The sequence below is a fragment of the Vanessa cardui genome, chromosome 11 (genome assembly GCF_905220365.1).
Source record: "Vanessa cardui chromosome 11, ilVanCard2.1, whole genome shotgun sequence".
Classification (NCBI taxonomy): Eukaryota; Metazoa; Arthropoda; class Insecta; order Lepidoptera; family Nymphalidae; genus Vanessa; species Vanessa cardui.
This window is the reverse complement of record NC_061133.1, coordinates 9,650,771-9,672,918: the sequence shown is the minus strand read 5'-3', so window position 1 is coordinate 9,672,918 and position 22,148 is coordinate 9,650,771. Positions and strand designations below refer to the sequence as shown.

Below are 22,148 nucleotides of genomic sequence, written 5' to 3'. Positions count from 1 at the left end.
GCATGAGAAATAAATATTGATAATTTGGGATAACGCACTCAATTCGGATGTGATCGGTTTTACGATCATCTAAGTTGTGTCGTACTATACGTTAGTCGTTAGTAGTCGGTTAAAATAAAACATAATAAATCAAGTCTTACAATATATAAAAATATATATCTATATGAAACTATCTAGAACTTTCGAAAGACAGTAACAATTATTCTATAGACACGAGGAGAAAAGATAAACTTATAACACTTAGTTTCTAACTTTGCAAAGTCAATACATCCGTCCGGGGCGCGGTGTTCGTTATAATAAGATTCCACAGCTATTTTTAACTTATTCTATTAATAAATTTAAATTCGTATTCACAAAAAACAATGATTAACAATGCATAAAATCTTGTTATCCAATGAAATTAATATTAAAGATAGATTATTAGACTTAGTACTTCTTTTCACTCCAATTAAGATTCATATATAGATGTATATGTAAAATTAGGTACAGTATTGACATAAGTTCCGTAATTAAAGTCTACTACTGAATTTCTTGCCAGCTCTTCTGAGAAGATTGCACTTTCTGTTGGAAGCTTTACATTTAATTCAATACTGTAACATGAATTCAAGTCTTTTTATAAGCCTGTCTGTTGTATCGACAGTTAAATAAGAGAAATGTAGAGACCACCTGTTTCGCATACACTTGTTCAAAACAATTACTTTAACAATTGGCTAATCTCCATTGATAATGATAACTGAGGCCATTACAACTGTTAGTAATTTTAGAGGCACCCAAAAATAATTTGCGACCATTTTAGCATTTACACAATTATGATCACAGCATAATCTTAGTTTTTATTTTTAACAATGCCGTTTTAATAAAATCAAATCATTTCCAAAAATACATTAGTAAAGAAGGCATATTATTCAATATAAGATTATACAGACATATTATATAGATTATTTTGTAAACAGACAGTGGAATTAATACTCGTAGACTTCCAGACTGGATATATACTTACATACATTCATACGTATTTAACTAACATGACTATTTTTAAATGTAGAAAAAGAATAACTAAGTACGTACTGATTTTCTTGCCGAATCTTCTCGGCAGAATCTATATTACGAACAGGTGGTAGCTTCACTTAATATAGTTATTATATGACGATTCAAAAGTGCTTGAAAGCCTACTTGAATAAAGTATAGTATAATTTTGATTGAGTTTTTAGTCCAATAGTAAATATTGTCCTTATTTTTGAAGAAATTTGAGCATGATTAACGTAAACTGGGGACGAAAATTTTAATGAAGCTATCACCCCTTAGTATTATTACTTTAAGATAGATAATATCGTTGACTTTGGTTCCACATTTTCATAATAACCTCGTACACTATTTTGGTATTAAAACATATTAATCATGTCTTTCAATAAAGTGTTACCCGATAATGATTTTTATTAAAACGTAGCAAGGAATATAATCGTACGTGGACTAGGCATGATTTCATGCTTCATGGTATACGTATGGTTGAAGCTAGCAAAAGCCTTGCAACCCATTTCTCGTATGAAACATTGTAACTACTTACTGTTTATTAAATTTTTCACGAGCACCTTTATGCGGCTAAAAGCAGGTGACTACGATGCTCGTAAAGTTTCATGGTATTTTGTAGTGACCGTTTTATTATTAAAGAGAATTGGTTACTTTTAAAAATAGGTTTTATTTTTTAATTCATAAAATGATAAACAAAACATTTAATTCAGTAGAGTAAGATTACAATTCCCTAAATGACTAATTATTTTTGCATTATAAGTGAAAATTTAACTATCCCTTCCGAGTCGCAGTCCTCGACTTAAAACCGCGTCGCTAAGCCGGCGCTAACTAGTCATGACTGATAATTATGCATATGCATGGCCCAATATTCAGAGGATTAAAGATCAAATTGTTTGCGAATTAATTCTAGATGCAGGGTGAAAGATTAAAGCGAAATTAAAGTATAGACTGGTGCAGCCTAAATGTTTTAAACAACATCAAAACTGGATTTCAGATGCGGGCGTAACGATTCAAACATCTAATTTTACGTAATTTCAGCTGTAAATTACGTTTCCAACTGTTCTCAAATTGTATCAAATTTGTGTAACATCCATCACATTAAAATCAAATCATAGCTAAATATTTCAAGTGACAAAAACACCCACTTAGATCGAATGGAAATCAAACTCTGAAAAAACTTGCGAATCCGATTATGTAATGTACCTATATAATGGAGAAGCATGCCCGAGCCCGTTTTTAAAACAAATGACGTCATTTTCGAGTGTCAGGGTTTCGATTTTTAACCATCATCGGTGGTATGAAATTAAATTCAGGAAATAATCTTCTCTGATTTATTCCAACATAAGGCAGTCCGATCGTTCCGACAACTCGACCAAGCCTGTCAACACCGGCGGGCGCTTGGTCTCTCACTCAACATAACACCTGTTTAAAAATACTAAAATATTTCAGACTAAATTAACATTTCACAATTCACTAAAAAATATTAAGTTCACAATCAAACAGATTTAAATTATTAAAATAATCATTTCTAGACACTTGTTTTTCTTAAATTCGTGGTTTCGCGCCGACATATATAATTAAACATCCGCCAGGATATCACTCAACGCAAATGGCCCGTGAACCCACGATATGTAATACATTTTTCAGGGATTTTTATACACGAAGTATAAAACTTTAATTCAAAATAATTGACTTATTATTAGTAGCTACTGTTATTCTTGTATGTTTTTCTCAATAGAGTCTACATTTCAGAATCGGTTTCATTTACTGATTTGCAATTAATTTTAAATCTAATTATTTCAATGTACCAGGTGACTTCCTGGCAGGATATAATTATTTTCTACATATTCAATCAGTATTTGACTAACATTATTTAATACTTTCAATATTTAAAATTGAGTAAATTCTTAGTTTCTTGCCGGTTCTTCACTGTAGAAACTACATTCCAAAACGGTGGTAGCTTCTCTTAATATAGTTTGTAAAATGACAATTCAAAGGACAATAAAAGCCTACCTGAATACAAGAAAATTAAATTTAAAATAAAAAAAAAATACCCCGACCAAAGAAGACAAATTCAATGAGCCCAAACTCGATGGGATTACTGAAAGGTAGATCAGGGTTACGTCTCCTACCTTCGAGCCCTATCATCAGACCAGCTCAGAGATTCCAGATTTCCAGCATCAGGTCCTCATCAATTAGAAACATAAAGAGAACTAGTTAAGACTAATCCAACGAGCCCAAACTGGATGGGTTTACTGGGATGGCAGTCCAGGGTTACGTCTCCTATCTTCGAGCAATAACAGCAGACCAGCTCAGTGGTTCCAGAAGACATTAGTGTTTCAAATGTCAGATACCACATATTATGCTTGCAAGCAAACTGAGTGTAACATTCCTATCACACCTAAGAAGCGACCTTATGACCTTGAAGACCTGAACCGATTTCCACCAAACATAGCTAAGAACACTCTCGACTGATATACCTTTCAAACAAAAAAATGCATTAAAATCGGATCATTCGTTTGGAAGCTACGATGCCACAGACAGACACATACACATTTACACAGAGACGTCAAACTTATAACACCCCGTCGTTTTTGCGTGAGGGGTTAAAAATATATTTTGATTTGATTGATGGACTACAATTATTTGCGCATAGTACGACACAACTTAGATGTATCATCGGCAAATTCAATAAAACCAATATCTGCCTATTGCGCCATTCGACGCTATTCGTCGTTATAGATTCTCGCGTCAGCGACGTGTCAAATTGACGAATATTAGGTCATACGATATTACAAGTTATTACGTTTGTGTAAAGATCATATTCACATAGTAAACAAATATTAATAATTTGGGGTAGCGTACTTAATTCGGATGCGAACGGTTTTACGAATTTTGCCGAAGCTACATCTAAGTAGTATCATACATCTGACATCAATAATGAAATAGGTAATAAAAACCACATTAATATTTTTACAATAATTCATTTTTTATTTAAAAACGTAATAAAAGCTTTTAACTGGTCGTATATCTTATACAAAAACATATATTTGATAAGGTAAGGCATAGCATACATTGAGTTATTATTGCAGCTATTTATTAAAATAATACTAATCAAGCCTGCACATATCAGAATGATCACAATTATGAATCGAGTCAAAGAAATATTCCTTTAAATGTTCAAGCGGACAGAGTTCTTCGTTACACATCGGAAGTTTTATTATTCTCTCCTGATGCAACGATAATACTTTATCTCCATCTTTGCACCTGAAATTAATTAAATTATTAAAGTAGAATTAAAATGAATATTCAATTGAATAATAAACCAACGTAGGAATTACTCCATTGAATGTATCGTTAGTCTATAGGTTACATATGAAGCAGCAAATCACGAGGTTGACAACTTGAAGTTGGTATTGTGAAGGTTCGGCGTTATATAGACGTTAGTCTTGCTTTTTCCTGTCCAGTGTGTGTGTCTGTATCTATGTTTGCACACTGAGATTAAAGGTGGTCAGGACGAATTTTCTCATCGCCTTTATATCAGACGATCTAAAATTGTATTGTATTATATTATTTAATCTAACGATAATAGACATTGATTTAAATTTCGAAATGACATAATATCAGCTATTCACTTTTAAAAGTAACGAATAAGATTTGAATAATTTTGACTAGTTAAGTTATAACTTATATTTTTGCATATAATTTTAGTATCGGACTAGGTGTGCAACAAAGCACACCTAAATAAAAAAATATTTTATAATCTTAATTAAAATATAGTAACTTATAACGTACTTAACGTTAGTTAAAGTAAGTTTTATAATTTTTAATAATTTATTGTACAGTTAATACGAGTTATATTTTTCACTCTCGAAAATAATTAATTGCGTTTTTCTTTATAAGTTAAGTTAAGCAATTAATTTAAAAAAATAAAGTTGTAAGATATAGTTCTAACATTGCTCCGGATTTCAGAATATTAAGAAAAGAGCGTTAAATTTCCCGCAAATGATTTTTTTTGAGTCAAGATGGCCCAGTGGTTAGAACGCGTGCATCTTAACCGATGATTGCGGGTTCAAACCCAGGCAAGCACCGCTGATTCATGTGCTTAATTCGTCTTTATAATTCATCTCGTGCTCAGCGGTGAAGGAAATCATCGTGAGGAAACCTGCATGTGACAAATTTCATAGACATTCTGCCACATGTGTATTCCACCAACCCGCATTGGAACAGCGTGGTGGAATATGTTCCAAACCATCTCCTCTAAGGGAGAGGAGGCCTTTAGCCCAGCAGTGGGAATTTACAGGCTGTTGTTGTTTGTTGTTGATTTTTTTTCCAATGTTGCCATCCTTAAAAATCGTAGCGACAACATTAGTTTATATACTCACTTGTATAAAACAAAAGCTAAGTTAGAAGCGAAGCAGTCGATGTCTGACACTCTCCACGCCCTGTCTTCGACGATGGTGTCTCCTCTCAAGTGTGAGTCTGGCTTGTAGAGTTTCAAGTGCGTTAACAACTTTAGCAATGTACCCGAGTGAGCAAAGAGGAATGTCGCGTTAGGACCTTTTTTACTGTAAAAAAATATATTATGTATTTATAATCTATACATATAATAACATTGGCGAGTCTGTTTGTAATATTAAAATAGCATGCAATATTTTAATCAATGCATATGTGTGTATGTACAGTACATATACCAAAATAACATTTTTTTCAATTTTTGTCTGTCTGTCTTTCTGTTTGTTCCGGGTAATCTATGGAACGGCTGGACCAATTTTGACGGGACTTTCCACGGCAGATAACTTATATAATAGTGAGTAACATAGGCTACAATATTTTTTTTGTTTGTTATATTAAAACGCGTACAATGTCGCGGGCACAGCTACTCGTTATTAATAAACCCTCCCGCGAAACTTCCCGTTTATTCAAAATAATTGGAGCTTGTCGCGCCAATAGTAATCAAGAAAAATGTAAACAATAAAAAATTCTTGCCTGAAACTTTGAAACATATTCTTTAATAACATACACGCCTGTCTATATGTCAGATCGAACCCATAACCGTCCAACCAATAGTGTTTTAGATCATGATAATACTCCAGAATCTAAAAAAGTGCAAACGATATTAAAACATAGTTATATTTAAGAGATGGTTAGCAAAATGTATACATAACATTATATACTACACAATATATTAAGATTTTAAATTTCAAAACAGAAAGTACTTTCTAGTTTTTTTATATGAAGCATAATAGGATTAATACAAATAACTCTTTTACAATCAGATCTCTATTTATATAGATAGATTTAGACACATAGATATCTATCTATCTATCTAAAATAGATAAAATTCCATGGTTAAATCAAATGTTTGTTTATTAAGACTTTTTTTAACAAAATATGTATGTGTCTAAATCATTTAGTCCATAGAAAAGAATTAAACCTATTAAAAATCAGACAATTGAGAAAGAAGATAGTAAATAGTTGGCATAACAAAGATATTTCCTATTACAAAAGTAACACAACTTACTTTAATACTGACATCGTCAAAACCAAGGCACCAGGGCGATGAATAATACTTATGCCACGATGTCTCATAGCCACAGATCTTATAAATTAAACTCACAGTATCTGAAATTATGTAAATCAAAATTAATAATACTGATTAATAATTTGTTATTGTTAAATAATAAATGATGATATGTGATATAAGGCAAAATGTTTATGACATCTGCATGTATAACCCATTTATATAGAACTTGTACAATCTGAAGAGAAACGAATATCATGATATCATATTACTTTCACAATAGCTTATGTAATATTATTATTGTGGTGTTAACAAACAAAATTTAACTCGAAGTCAAAATTTTATCAATTAAAAATTGTCATTAATAAGTCTGAAAATAAAATTTAGTCATTGTAAAGTTGTCTTAAATTTTCGCGATTATTACACATTTAAATAAAACTAGTTTTAACAGCGTTCGTGGTCACGAGTAGACGGGTAGTCTATCTGTAAAGTGCTCGAAACGTCGCGATGTCAAAAATAATTAATATACGCTATTCAAACCTGTTACAACTAGTTTTATTTAAATTAGTCATTGTAAATTCATCAAATTTCAAGGATTCATATATCCACCTAGTGATAGTTAATTTAACATGATAACTTTACGGAGTAGTTCTCCATGATCACATAGAAAGTTCTTCCTAGTCTTGTCTTAAATAAACTATTTTCATTCCACAATATTCAATAGTTAGTTCTTTCATCCTTAGTTTTATATCAAACATGTAATTGAACAATCTTCAATTAATAGATGAATTAAAAAACAACTACCCAACAAATCTTTTTTTTTTTGTATAATGCATCAAAAAAGAAACCACATTCATGAACTAAGATGAACCGAAATGAATGAATGAATGAATGAAATATTCTATATTGCCACCACCAGGTTAAAGTCATTTAATATTCTCTTACACAATTTGATCCACAAATACTATAGACATATTTACTCACAAAGGTGGTAACATTATATTTAAAAAACACAATTTAATTGGTATCTTTTTTTGCTGTCTTTCACTCTGACACCTGATGCAGATGTAAATATCTTGCAAATACGAGTGTCACTCAAATTAATGCACACCTTTTTGTGTGAATAGATCTACAGCAGGTGAAGTAAAATAAAAGCATAGTTCCATGAATAGTTTCAAATCTGTACAACATAAAGAACTCGTGAAATAATGTTGGTTTGTTGTAGCAAATAGCAAAGCAAGCTGCAAAGATGTCTGAGCTACGAACCCAATCGCAATACTCTATCAAGACCGAATCTTTCAGAGATAGACTGTAGTGTCGCATTCATTTCATTACTATTGCCATACAATATTTGCTCCTTATAAGTATTTGGATTTCTCTTAACTTGCTTTAGCCACTTGTCACAGTGTTTGTAAAACTGAAAAAGTTCATTTCATGCATTTAAAAAAAATACAAAATAAAGGCAAGTTTTTAATAATTAAAATAATAATTAGACAAAGTTCTATGTTCCTCCCACAGATATATCATAATAAGTCAAAATAATAGGCAAAAAGAATACAGAAACCCTTCCAACTAAAACAGCTATATAAAATATTTTAAGATAAAGATTTCAGAACAAAAGATAGTTATCTTGTTATATAGTGCTTGAGAAAACTCTACCACCAAAAAATATATAAGTAAATTAACGAATTAAAATAGAAAATTAATGCTTACTCGCAAAGTCGTATCAACTTTGAGTGCTGGCTCAAATACAACACTCTGTGAATTGTTTTTGTCAAATAATCCTACTGTAAAATATCTTGCACTTTGTTGAGCTCTTTGTGTTGCTGTGTATTTGAACTGTAAAATTAATGTTGAGACAATAATTTATGCTATTATTATATATATGGGAAAGTAACTATCTCATTATATGATCCAACTAATTAAAGCATATGTCATTTTAGTCATTTTAAAAATTAAGTGAAGTTGAAATAAATTATAATAATTTTAGTATAATACCTTGAAGTGTTTACTGTTGTATTTGTTTTTGATAGCATTCGGAAATCTTTTCTGCATCCTCTCAGCAAGTTGTATCATTTCATATTGTCCTTCTAGTGTCAGATATTTCTCTTGTTCTATTTCTATGTCAGTAGACCACTTTTTAAAGAGATTTAAATTATCTTCTTTGAGGGCACCTTTAATAAAAGATATCAATAATAAAATTGTTCATAAATATTTACATCAGATGCGAAAAGAGTGAAATGAAATTTAGTGTTTTATGTTAACTTTATATACCTTTCCCTTGATTATTTTTCATTAAAATTTCAAATTTTAAATCTTTTAATTTAGTGTTCATTCCCAGAATATCTTTAGCACTGGGAAGCCGTGTTCCATGCCTTAAAATCATCCATATTTTTGTTTCCTTACAACCTAAAATAAAATATAACTTATCAAAAAAGAAGCACTATTCCAAATAACAACATTAATAATGTAATACTAACTAGGAAAACTTATTCTGGTATCATTTTTGTTATTTTTAAATCGATATGGAGTTCGAGTTCCTAAAAAATTTCGAATATCCTTCGGTTTCAGAGTTGTCGCGTGTAAGTTATCACTCAAAACTATTACAATACTTAAAGTAAAAAAATAAATTATGGCTACAAGACATTGCATAGTGTGGGTTTTCATTATATACAGAAAACAAAAACTTAAATAATTTAGGTTTGTTTATTTTGTCTAAATTAAAATGTCAAATATTTATATAGTCAAATTGTCAATTTCAAATCTTTTTTTTCGATATTATTCCGATTTAGAATCTAAACTTTTAGTAACGAAATGTTGCCATCAGACAATATATTTGTTTTAAACTTGTCATATTTGTAAAAAAAAAAATTTGTAAAAAATTTTATGTTTCATATTTCTCATTTAATATAATTTTATTTTTACAAATGCTATATATTGTGTATTATGAAGTGCTCCTGTTAGATTTTAGCATAATCTACAAAATACGAATCACAAGTCACAATTAACATTTCTGACAATTAATTGACATTTAACGATGTCATTCAATACTTTCAATTGCCATTTGCCATTGTCCATGTTTACTGTCGGAGCTCTTCAATTTGAGGTTATAAAACTTATGTTTTAAATAAGTTATAATAAAATTGTGTTAATATATCGAAGTATCGTTCTACATTTTTATTTTCAAGTCAGAGCATCGTTATTAATTGCAACCAATTCAAAAATGGCAACTGCGTATGGTATACATTTGGGTAATAATTCAGGGTGTTTAGCCGCATTCACTAATGGTACCGCGGCTGTTTTAGCAAATGATGCAGGAGATAGGGTAACGCCCGCTGTTGTTGCTCTGAATGGCGTTGAATGGGAAATTGGTCTACCAGCAAAATCTGGTCAAGCCTCTTCTAAAGCTATAATTAAGAACAATAAACGTCTTATGAACTGTGATTTTAACGAAGATGATGTGGCTTTTGTGGAAAATGCATCATCATGCCGTATTCAGAATGATGACAAACTGGTGTACGAATTTGAAACAAGTGAAACTAAACAGTATTCTAATCCAGATCACATAGCCACGAAGATATATTCAAAACTTTATACCATTGCTAGTCATTCGGTTCAAAATGAGGGAGACTTAAAACTAGTATTAGCTGCACCATTACATTGGTCTAATGCAAGCAGAGAGAGATTAGTAAAATGTGCAGAGCTCGCTGGCTTTGATGTCTTGCAAGTAATAAGTGAACCAGCTGCAGCACTATTGGCTTACAATATTGAGGATTCGGCTGAAGATGTAAATGTTCTTGTATATAGACTTGGAGGCTCAACATGTGATGCGTCAGTTATAAAAGTATCCAGTGGTTTTATGTCAGTAGAAAAAAACATATTTAGAACAGATTTGGGAGGACAGTGCCTTACCAAGGACTTGGCTGATTATGTGGCTCAGGAATTTAGACAAAAATGGAAATTAGACCCTCTTGAAAGCCGCAGAGCCATGTCTAAATTATTAAACCATGCAGACAACTGCAAACACATACTCTCGACCTTAAGCTCTGCGCATGTTTTCATTGAGTCATTGTTAGATGGTGTGGACTGGAGTCAGAATGTAACTCGAGCAAGATTTGAAAATATTATTTCATCAAAGATATCTTCATATATCGAGCCCGCCAAGAAAGTGATTGATAGCTTTGATGGAAAAATAAGTAAAATTGTATTATGTGGGGGCAGTATGAAAATACCAAAACTGCAATCAGCAGTTGCAAGCTTACTGCCGGAAGCAGAAGTATATTCTGGAATCAATCCTGATGAAGTTATAGCTGTGGGATGTGCTAAACAAGCTGGAATGATATTAGATTTACCTGAATTGTCTCTTTCTAACACTAGTACTGAAATTGAATTCTTGGGTAAAGATATATACCTTAAATATTTAGATCAAACAGTTAAGTTATTCAAAGAAGGAACACCGCCTTTTGCACAGAATGTTTGTAAAATTGAGACCGATAAAGAGGTTAAGGATATCAGTTTCACTCTACATGACAATCCAGAAAATGAGCAATTTGCAAAGGAAACATTCAATGTTGAAAGTTTAAATAAACCATTCAAATTAAAAGCAACATTGCAACCATCTAATGTCCTATTACAAGTTGAATAATTTTGTAAAATAAAATTTGAATATATACTTATTTTAATGACGTTAAATTTTATTTCTTATTTAAATACTCCAACACAGCAGTTTTTGTGTAATTTATTAAATCTTTTTTAATTTTTGCACCCATACTTTAAAATTGTATATTTTTATATGTGTCTAAATAAGGAGACAAACATTTTCATTTGTATCTTAACATCATATAAGGATTGTCTAATTTATGTTTTGGTATACTGCATTGAGAATTTTAATCAACCCTACAAAATTAATATGACACCTGGACAATAATATTTTTTTTTTATTTGAACAAAGTATAAAATAAATACTTTTATTAAAAAAAATGCAAGTACAATTAATTGCTTGTTTACTGAGTGAAATTAATAAGCATCAAACAGAACAAATGTTAATTCTTATTTAAAGTTAATGCAAAACCTTAAAAGATCACTTTATACTTTTTAATATAATATGTATACTAGGAATTTTTATATTGCCTAAGTGCCTTAATTTTCCTAATCTCATAGAAAAGTTGTGACTTGGTATACATTTTCCAATTATCTATTAAAGAATTATCACAAAGAAATTGTAAACATGTATTTAAAAAAAAAAACACTTTTTATTGTATTTTAATTGAATTAATTTTATAATACAAAATAACAATCTGTACAAAGGGATGAAATCTGGATTTACATATTTGGTTCTAAGCCCAAAATTAATAAAAAAAATTACTCACAAAGTTGACATTTGTTTTTATTTTGGTCGTAAATACATCTAAGTAATAGTAATTTCGTTACTTAATACAGCTTTTTTTTTAAATATCTGTTAATACACTCTTGAAGTTTTTTTTAACAATATTTTCTATAACAAATTAAATGGCTGATATAAATAATCTAGGCGATACTTTACAAAATATGATAGCAGGCTTATCAAAGTGTAAAATCGTAAGAAATTAATATAAGTAAACTTTTGCATCTTGTATATACAATTAATTCAAATTAAAACTATCTATAATTTAATTTTAAAAGGATTTTGTTAATGTAACGGAAGAATGCAAAAGTCTTCGAGAGGCAAATGTGAAACTTGAATTAGAATTGAAGGAGACGCGCGAACTCGAGAAATCACACCGGTATCACTTGCAAGCTTCCCGCGAAATGATGGGTAATCTACAGGAAACCGTAACGCAGTTGGTTTATCTCAAACGTGATGTAAAAAAATTAAAAGACGAGATTGTTTCAAAGGAAATGACCCTGACATCAATGCAAAAGGTTATTTGAATTTTGTTGTGCAGAAATGTAAAACATCCCACAGAAGATTAATGCAAGTAGTTAACTGACATATTAAAAGTAGTATTATCTATTAAATCTTAGTGACTTTTGTTAGAACTTCTGTACCGGTAGATTTTTGCCCAACAGTATGAATTATTTTAAAAACCGATTTCGTTGGATGTTACTGATATTATTATGCCTTTGACTTGCGCATTGTCTGTTTCAAGGATAAAGACAACCTACAACAAAAGCATGACGAAATTATTATAGACTTAAGGAAAAGTCACGAAAAGCACATCGATGAGTTAATATCGATTAACGACAAAAAACGTAATGTGTCAATTTTTTGTTAATATATTTTAACTTGATAAATGTACTATATTCCTTTAAAACTTCTTATATAGGTACGTTCTTTTGAGGTTATAATTCAAAGGAGGTACTTATTTTTATGCATTTTTATTGAAAGCTTTTGGATATTGGTATAAAAAAGAATATTTGATTTTCGATGCTAGCTACCCTGAAAAAAACATAATAATAGTACATCTTAAATTATAATAAGTATTTTACTTTTAAAAAATACTTTCATTAAAAAACATTTTATTAGTTTTGGTGTAAATCAATTTATTAATAGAAAAAAATGCTTATTTATTAGTTCAACAGGTTCAATACGATTCCGATACACAAATAGCTCAATACACTTGCGTCATTGAAGAATTACGTGAGAAATTGAAAGAAGTTGAAGAAGAACATAGAGATAAGGTATGCCCGATATACCCTTTATACAGTTCTACATAGTTAGGGAGGCGAATAGGGGAATTTTCGGTAATACTCGAGCGTGGCAGTTTAAGATATAGGAGATACCTTAGACCTAATAGAACAACCTTGTAAAGTATGAGCTCTACTTATATGTAGTGACGCGCGCCTATGATAGACGATCAGATTAGTAAAAAAAAAAACGATAGTCTGAAATACTCGAGCGCGTCAGATAAGATATTGGGGGTTGATTTTAGTGTTTTAAGACTAAATTTAACTATTCTGACGATAAGTCCTTGACGCCGCCGAGTTATAGGGTCGCGAACTTGTAAAAAAACACATTAATCCGGCATTCTCGAGCGCGATTTTTATTTTTATTATTTTGAAGAATATAATCTAAAACTTACTAAAAATACAATATCTGCCGGTTTCCGCATGACCGGAAGTGTGGAGGAGCCATTTCGTCTTCCGAAAAAAGCGTTGCGGCATATAAGTCGCAATGAACGATACATTTTGCAAAAAAAAAGTTTAAATAAACAATAAAAGGTAATTTTATTTTACACAAAAAAGCTCTCTTTACATTTTTATCCAAAGTTAAAACTTTTTGACTTGAAGCATCATAAAAACTCAAACTCCCGGTATTTTGAGTATATCTCGAAAACTGAGAGTGTGTTAAAAAAATGGATATGAAATAACGATGATTAAATTATGTGACTTTTACTATATCACAATTTTTTTTTCTAAAGCTTCTCGACAATTTTCGTGGACTCAGAAAAAGTTACGCGTATCTGTATACAAAAATATTATTAAAATGTCCATTTTCATGTATGTATATTATTCAATAGCCTGTTGATCCTTAAATTGTTTTTCGGACGTACCGTAAGCAAAACGAAGTGAAGAATTGAAGCAAAAAAGAGGGAATTAAGAGAAAAGAGGAGAAAGAAAGGAAAATAAAGAAACCAAAAAACCTTTTTCGGTCAGATTAAGAGAACCAACCACATTTTTGTCAGATTAAGAAAATATGCTTTCAGGATACCGAGATAAACCTCCCCTATGAAAATCTGACGCGCTCGAGTATTTCATAAAAACTTTTTTTTTTTTGCATTTTCAAAAATTCATCGTAACTTATCGTCACGCCGAAATCGTCAGTTTTTTTAAAGGGAGCTTCCTTGGGGCCTACTTAACACCCCTTCCGAAAATCTGACGCGCTCGAGTAAATTTTCCTTTTTTGCATTTTTGACTACTTTATATGCCTACCCCCACCACGCAAACCGGCAGATTAGTGTACCGTTGTAATCAGAGGCACTTGGGGCATACGTAGTATGAATATCTGACGCGCTCGAGAATGCCCAAGTAACTGTTTTTTTTTTAACATTTTTGAAAAACCGTACACGACAAACCCACCGCTAAAATGGTTTTTACCATACGAGCTTTTCTTTTCGAAATTATTTTAACTTTCGATTTTGATAGGTCTCGACGGCGCCGTTGAATTACGCCATTTAGCTACCTCGCCTCCCTAACTACAATAGTTTTGTGTAACGAACGAAGTATTAGTGGAACCTTGAGAAAGACAGCCGGGACATTTACCTATAGTACGACACAACTTAGATGTCGCATCGGCAAAATTCGTAAAACCGATCACATCCGAATTGAGTACTCTATACCAAATTATCAATATTTATTCCTCATGCGAATATGATCTTTGCACAAATGTAATAACTTGTAATATCATATGACCTAATATATTCGTCAATTTGACGCGTCGATTTACATGCACTTGCTTTCTCTGACGCGTGAATCTATAGCGACAAATAGCGTCGAATGGCGCGATAGGGAGCTATTTCTATTGGTTGTTTAAATCGGCAGTAATCGGTTTTATTTTCATTCCATTGCATTTTCCGATGCTACATATAATTTGTGTCGTACTATACCTAGTTATTTGAGATTATTGTCCAATAAAAACACTACCGATTGGAGGAGATTGAAGGATCGTGTTCGTTTTCAAATTCGTGTTCGAAATTCAATTATTTTCATTTAGAGAACCTGGAATCCGTACTGAGTCTGATGTCCCAATTTCAGAATTTCTACCCATTTGTTAGACTAATGAATTAACATTATAGTTAAACAATGTTATGTATATTGTTTAATGTCTTGTGACCATCCATATTGAATCCCAATAGAATTGGATTTACTTTGTCGAGTACAACAACAGTACAAAATTTTAAATCGAATTTGCGTTGACGCGCATTTGCGAATAATTCGTTTCTGTTATATATTTATTTTGCGATTGAGGTTCGAATAGACTATATGGATCCTAGGCTAATTGAAGCCTTTAAAAAGGCATGATTTACAATCCGATGCAAATGTTTTGCATAAAAATATTCGATTCTATCTAGATTCAAGTCTATTTAACATTAGTAAGAATAAAATGTACCGTTCTTGTATCTCTCTCTCTCTCTCTCTCTCTCTCTATCTCCCTCTCTCTCTCGCAAAGATGAACTTAGTAGTATTGGATTATGAAGAGAAGATACAGCGAAGTGTTGCTGAAGTCGCACAACTTCAAGAACAACTCTCGATGCAAACTGCCCGCACTGACGCCAACATTGATGCCTATCGTAGGGTAAGTAAAAATAATCAAGACCGTATAACCGTCAGTAGATATTACGAGGAAACCTGTATGTGCTAGAATAATCGTGAAACATGTTTAAACTATGGTATAAGATTTGTAGTAGTCTTCTACAAATAAAAGTAAAGAAAACATATATGTAAAATTAATAATCAAAATAAATAATCAGTTGTATTGTATATATGTAATTAATATTTTCGTGTTACATTTTGAAAGGTGAGTTAGCTAGTGTTACTTCAGGCACAAAGGACATAAAATTTTAGTATCCATGGTGGCGTTTTGGCGATGTACCTAATATGTGATTGAAAATTCTTACGGCGTTAATATGTAGGTATACTGTGATGTGGGAGGTGGTGACTCACCATCATATAGCGAATTTGTCATGCTGTCAACAAAAAGAACCTATGTAATCGTATTATTAAAAATATTCACCCTATTTGGTATTTCTTCAAATATTTATTTGCTTGTCTTCAAAGTGAACGCATTTGCTTGAGTGATGTTATCTCAAACATAATTTTATTATGTTTACCTCAATGTAAGTTAAAATTAAACAGATTTTTTTTATTAAGTTTTGCGGAAATTATTAACACATTAATAGTTGCCCTTGGTTATTAAATGTGTGTATAAAAATGCATTATTTTTATATTTTTTATATCAGAATTAATTCAATAAAATAAGTAATGATACAAATATTGAAAATGTATAAAAAAATAGGAAAACAAATTCTAGTATAACCTCATACGTGCTATTCTTACACTGCAATGCAAGCGAACAGGCCATTGACCGGATACTCCGTTAATATGCTCGTAGACTAAAAATTAAAAATAGTTACTACGTCTCAAGTGAACCTTCCGAGCCTTTAGTTTTAAATTACATTCATTCATAATATAAAATGACAAGATTGACACTTTTTGAAATTCGTTAACACTTTTTAATCACAATACTTACTTATTTTTACAAACCTTATATTTTAGAAACTCGAAGAATTAGAAGAGAAATTAAAACAGAGTCAATTTAAAGAATATTTGGCCCAAAGCTGTTCGCAAAGTCAATACGAAAACAAAGTTGAACATCCGTACTCTGTAAATGCAAATCCTTTTAATTCGTATTCAACTGAGTATAACTCTATGACGGATAGTCCGAAGCCAACTCAAAGTCGTCACCAAATGTACACGAAATCTTCAAAGGCACCAGCGTTACAAGTCATGTATACTGATGCTAAAACATCTAATTCGGCTAAAAATGATAAGAGAGGGCATTTCAATATAACTAAAAAGAGGAAGTTATACAGCGAGAAAGACTTTCTAAACCAGTAGTAAAATCTTATTATGACTTCGTCTCATGCGTAACTCTTGTATGACTTTGTCTAATTGAGCGATTAATGTTACCTTTTAAAATAAACTGCACGTTCTGAGATATCTTGGCAGTGTTTTCATTTCCTCCGCTTTCACTTCTCCAACTTTTGCATCTTTATTTCATATTGTTGTACGAATAAACGTACTTGCACATTGAGAGTCAATACACCAATTGTAATTATAATCATAACACGAACTATAGTATTATAAACGTAAATATAATTACTTTTAGTACGCCATTTACAATTGTGATTAATTAATGAAAATTTTGAAATATAATTTAACATTTGTTATCGCTCGTAAAGCTGAATTCAAAGTTTAACAAAGGATTAAAAACTATGCTAAAACAATCTACATTGTTTTTACATAATTAATTGTAACCCTCGATAGGCTTGCTATAATTTAAATAATAAATAGTGCATTATGAAACATTTTTAATTAAAATTTAATTTACATATATGTATGTATAAATATTTATATTGCAAGTAAATTTTGCATTTAAATAACTTGCCGGTAACCAGCGATTATGATGCATAAACTATATCAGTATCGAAATAGAAACTCAATATCGTCTACATAATTTCAAAAGCGAGAAGGAATATGCTTTGCATATAAACGAGTTCATTCGTCATTAGGCTGCAAAACGATACGATATGAATACTAATGTCATTATTACGTAAAAAAAAAAAACTCATCACTATTTCATCATTAAACTTAAAAATAACTAAAGTAATAATAATAAAATAGTAACTATTATTTATGGTTTTGCCGATTTGATTATCTATATTTTGTGTATCTATTACTCGTTTAAATTCTGTAATTCGAGATAAATAATAATTTGTATGTACAAATTCATCGTTATGAAAACATATTTGTAATTATGTTCATGACTATTCATCAGTTACGTCACGATGTACGAATATATAATGTATACTTGGTGGTAGGGCTTTGTGCAAGCCCGTCTGGGTAGGTACCACCCACTCATCAGTTATTCTACCGCCAAACAACAGTACTCAGTATTGTTGTGTTCCGGTCTGAAGGGTGAGTGAGCCAGTGTAACTACAGGCACAAGGGACATAACATCTTAGTTCCCAAGGTTGGTGGCACATTGACGATGTAAGGAATAGTTAATAATTCTTACAGCGTTAATGTCTATGGGCGATGGTGACCACTTTCCATCAGGTGGCCCATATGCTCGTCCGCCAATCTATACCATAAAAAAAAAAAAAAAAAAAAAAAAAAAAAAAAATGTAATGTAGGTAGACTTCGTGAAACGCTTGATGTTTGTAGTGTAGGTAGGCACTGTCTTCGTACATAAGCGATTGCTATGCAATTAGTTAAACTGTTTACATAATATATTGATTCAGATAGCCTGATATTACAGAGGATTTTGTAATTCATACTAATAATTTGGAAGTTAAAAAGAAGTTATTGATAGTAAGTCGGGTTTCTGACTGATTCTTGAAAGGAACTCTTACAGAGTACAGAAGCACTGTTGTTCAGTAAAGTGTGGCAGTAACTGGAACAGGCAGAACAGTAATTGCATTTGGTAATTCAGTCAAAAAAACTTGTTACTTATATGCATTCTAGTATGATAGTAGTAGAAATATGTACGTAGGTATACTCTATTCTACGCATAAGAAGAAAAGCTAAAGAAACTAGATTTGAATGCAAATTGACGCGATATAATTGGTCGAGAGCTTGATTTATCCATCATGGATTCACTAAGTATTTGCGATTTTTTTTTATTTTGAACGTTGATGAAACTGATACCGAAATTTTTGGAAGTAAAATTAAAAGAGGATAAGTAGTTTAGTGTAAGTGTTGTAATGTAAATAAAGATATTATATTTATTATCAAACTCTTAGTATCGACGACCTCCATGGTCGAGTGGTGTGTACACCGGTTTTCATGGGTACGCCACTCTGAGGTCCCGGGTTCGACGATTCCTGGCCGAGTCGTTACTTCTGATTTCCATAACACAAGTGCTTTAGCTGCTTACATTGTGATCAGAGTAATGTATGTGATGCTGTCTCATATTTATTTATTTATTTAGTATTGCAGAATATTGCATGAAATACGTGAATCTATGGTTTTGTTTATCTTTATTCCTAAATTGATTGGAATATGCTATAATATAGATGACGAGCAGATCTCATAAATGTTATAAAATACTAGGAAGCAAATCTAATGAGGGAAAATAAGTAATTTCCATGATAATAATATTATCGACTTTCGCCGTAATATGCTTGGAAAGTCAACCACACTATATATATAAATGATTATTTACCGGTCTTTGGCTGTATAACCATGAAACCACCTGATGAGTGACAATCATGGGATAATTAATTGATTTAAATCCACTTTCTAGATTTCTACAAACATTATTCGAATTATTTAACCACATAAACTGTTCAACTGTCCAAAAAACAAATTAAGAAAGATCGTACGGATACTATGCTAAGAATGCGTTTTTAATACTCATGTAAATCTCTATAATATAGTATGGATATTTAAATTGATTTTGTTGACACCAGATTAAAAATCCATAACCCTAACTATTGTTATAAATACAGATTTTTCATGCGTATTTATCAAGGGTGTAGAAAATAACTTATACCCTAATCTAATCCAAGAAAAAGGTTATATAAGCAAAGATTACTTTTATATTTGATAATAGTTCAGTTATTTTGTGCTCCACTTACGATTTTTGATTAATACATCATAAATAACACGATTCCTTTGATCTACTACAAGACACTTTATTTTTACTTCCAAGTTTTCGATAGCAGCTTCATCAACATCAGAATATCACATAAAAATTATCGAAATTCCATAATGGATAAGGTTTAAGCTATCGAATATCTTAATTCGATGACTATAGATCACCTAGCACACCTACCAACACGCAGATGAAGCCGCCGATGGTAAATAGGCTCATCAATCACTAATAAGCGAATTCGTTGTTATGTTGAAACTTAAATAAATGACGTAACCTTGTCCTATAATGATGATAGAAATAGTTTGTGATATAAATTTTCGTATGGTTTTCTCATTTTACTTCATTTCATTTGAAGGTGTTAGAAATTGACAGCGTAAACAAACTTTATTACGATCTTAATTGTAATGATAATTTATACATACTAATACAACTTTAGTTAAAGATTAATAAGACTCTGTCAATACACTTTTTACGTTACAATATATATCTATACAAATTAAAATTAAACTTGTGACGTTACCAATGTTGTTTTAAGAGCGTACTTGATTGTAATAGTTAATATAATATTGGATTTTGATAAGTTTCAATGAATTAAATGTGTATTTGAAAAACGTAAATTACTGAACTCTACTCTTGAATATTTAATTGTTATCAACGTATTTAATATTTCGTTTTGTGTGTCTTTTCACCTTTATTAATATGATTAGTGTGAATGTATATGTTGCTCATCCACATACAAATCACTGAATCGAAACTGATGACATTTCATGTGAAGCAAGTTATTTTTGAATATTATATCAAACCTAATTTATAATTTAGGTTATACCTAAAGAAGCGGCTACTACACTATATACTACACTATACCTACTTAAAATTACTATAAGGTACTGTGCTCATAGTACAAATAATATAAGCATATACGTAACAACTAACAATAGACAGTTACTATCTTTTTATTACTTACATATATTCCCAACATATATTTGTTTTTAATTCATCATAAGTAACATAAACACTGACGTGACTCAAAGCGAGAAAATCAAGTCGGCATGTTCATTAAATCTCTTAAAGAGAACCCAACTTTCTTTACTATGTACATACCTACATAGTATGGCAGGGTTGTACAACTATATTAAATAGTCTATGAAATAATATCTCGAGTTTTAATTTAAAGTTATTTTTAAGTAATAATTTACGACAATATATAAGCAAATTACTAAGACAATGAATGTACCTATGTAATAAAACCACTGCTTACCATATTTACTTCGCGTTGGACCTAAATTATTATTTTCCTTCCATCAAAATATGTTTTTGAATGACTACATAAACTATTAGGAATACAGCTTATCATTAATAAGAAGTAATATTGTCTATGTCCAATTGTCTTTGATGAATTCGGGTACTTGTATATTTGTATTGTACTGGGTTACTTTATACAAATAATTCATCCCTATGTTTTTTTTTGTTATGACATAGGTAGCAAACGAGCAGGAGGCTCACCTGATGGAAAGTGACTACCACCGCCCATGGACATCTGCAACACCAGGGGGCTGGCAGGTGCGTTGCCGGCTTTTAAGAAAGGAGTACGCTCTTTTCTTGAAGGTTCCCATGACGTATCGGTTCGGAAAAACCGCCGGCGAAAGCTGGTTCCACAAAGTGGTTGTGCAAGGCAGAAAATGTCTACGAAATCGCGCTGTTGTGGATTTTCGGACATCAAGTAATGTAATGTTTGTAGTGTAAATAGAAACTACTTAAAAAAAGTCAAGATTCAACTAAATAGTGTTAATTATATTGACACGCCTCAACTGAATAATGATGTGTAGATTTGTTCACCCACGAAGGCGTTCCCCTCCTCATAAAATTATCGGCGAGCACCAAAACCTTTTTTTACTTTTTTTAATTTTTAAATTAATCATCTCACACACATTAAGACATATGGTACTTTTAAATGCACACTATGAATAGATATACGTACATACAATGCTGTCAACCTCATGTATCTATATTATGTTGCAGTTAATGATAAAAATTATTAAATACAAATAGCTGTTAATACTTTTTGATATATATAGGAAAAGAAAACAACAAACTGAATCAACAATTATAGTTTATTTAATTTCTTTGGCGAGTGCATTCATTAATCGATACCATTTTTTTTATTAATTGTTAATAATAAAAGTTTTAAATTTCACAAAATTCATTATTAAATATGTTTATTAAAAGTTGTATATAACA

At 31.1% G+C, this 22,148-nt stretch overlaps 3 protein-coding genes across 3 annotated transcripts; 2 read left to right on the top strand and 1 right to left on the bottom strand.

The window, feature by feature from the left end:
• Window positions 1-4,003: 4,003 nt before the first annotated feature.
• Window positions 4,004-9,285, bottom strand: LOC124533828 (multiple inositol polyphosphate phosphatase 1-like). Its single transcript, XM_047109360.1, has 9 exons — window positions 9,034-9,285; window positions 8,828-8,962; window positions 8,552-8,727; window positions 8,267-8,392; window positions 7,820-7,970; window positions 6,554-6,654; window positions 6,019-6,128; window positions 5,415-5,597; window positions 4,004-4,296 (listed from the first exon to the last, which is right to left on the bottom strand). The coding sequence occupies exons 1-9, from the start codon at window positions 9,218-9,220 to the stop codon at window positions 4,140-4,142; spliced, it is 1,326 nt and encodes a 441-aa protein (XP_046965316.1). The 5' UTR covers window positions 9,221-9,285; the 3' UTR covers window positions 4,004-4,139.
• A 316-nt stretch (window positions 9,286-9,601) lies between these two features.
• LOC124533668 (heat shock 70 kDa protein 14) lies at window positions 9,602-11,238 on the top strand. Its single transcript, XM_047109087.1, has one exon. The coding sequence runs from the start codon at window positions 9,777-9,779 to the stop codon at window positions 11,196-11,198; it is 1,422 nt and encodes a 473-aa protein (XP_046965043.1). The 5' UTR covers window positions 9,602-9,776; the 3' UTR covers window positions 11,199-11,238.
• Window positions 11,239-12,061: 823 nt separating this feature from the next.
• Window positions 12,062-17,242, top strand: LOC124533391 (centrosomal protein of 290 kDa-like). The gene is made up of 6 exons (XM_047108621.1): window positions 12,062-12,130; window positions 12,215-12,454; window positions 12,682-12,784; window positions 13,107-13,213; window positions 15,702-15,827; window positions 16,808-17,242. The coding sequence occupies exons 1-6, from the start codon at window positions 12,062-12,064 to the stop codon at window positions 17,147-17,149; spliced, it is 987 nt and encodes a 328-aa protein (XP_046964577.1). The 3' UTR covers window positions 17,150-17,242.
• The last annotated feature ends 4,906 nt before the right edge of the window (window positions 17,243-22,148 follow it).

Excerpts from the sequence above, each read along its gene's own strand:
- LOC124533828 (XM_047109360.1), bottom strand. The coding sequence starts at position 9,220 with ATGAAAACCCACACTATGCAATGTCTTGTAGCCATAATTTATTTTTTT. Across the intron at positions 8,393-8,551 it reads ACAACAGTAAACACTTCAAG|TTCAAATACACAGCAACACA; the intron begins GTATTATACTAA and ends TTAATTTTACAG. Across the intron at positions 7,971-8,266 it reads AAGTTGATACGACTTTGCGA|TTTTACAAACACTGTGACAA; the intron begins GTAAGCATTAAT and ends GAACTTTTTCAG.
- LOC124533668 (XM_047109087.1), top strand. The coding sequence starts at position 9,777 with ATGGCAACTGCGTATGGTATACATTTGGGTAATAATTCAGGGTGTTTA.
- LOC124533391 (XM_047108621.1), top strand. The coding sequence starts at position 12,062 with ATGGCTGATATAAATAATCTAGGCGATACTTTACAAAATATGATAGCA. Across the intron at positions 12,785-13,106 it reads ATCGATTAACGACAAAAAAC|TTCAACAGGTTCAATACGAT; the intron begins GTAATGTGTCAA and ends CTTATTTATTAG. Across the intron at positions 15,828-16,807 it reads ACATTGATGCCTATCGTAGG|AAACTCGAAGAATTAGAAGA; the intron begins GTAAGTAAAAAT and ends CTTATATTTTAG.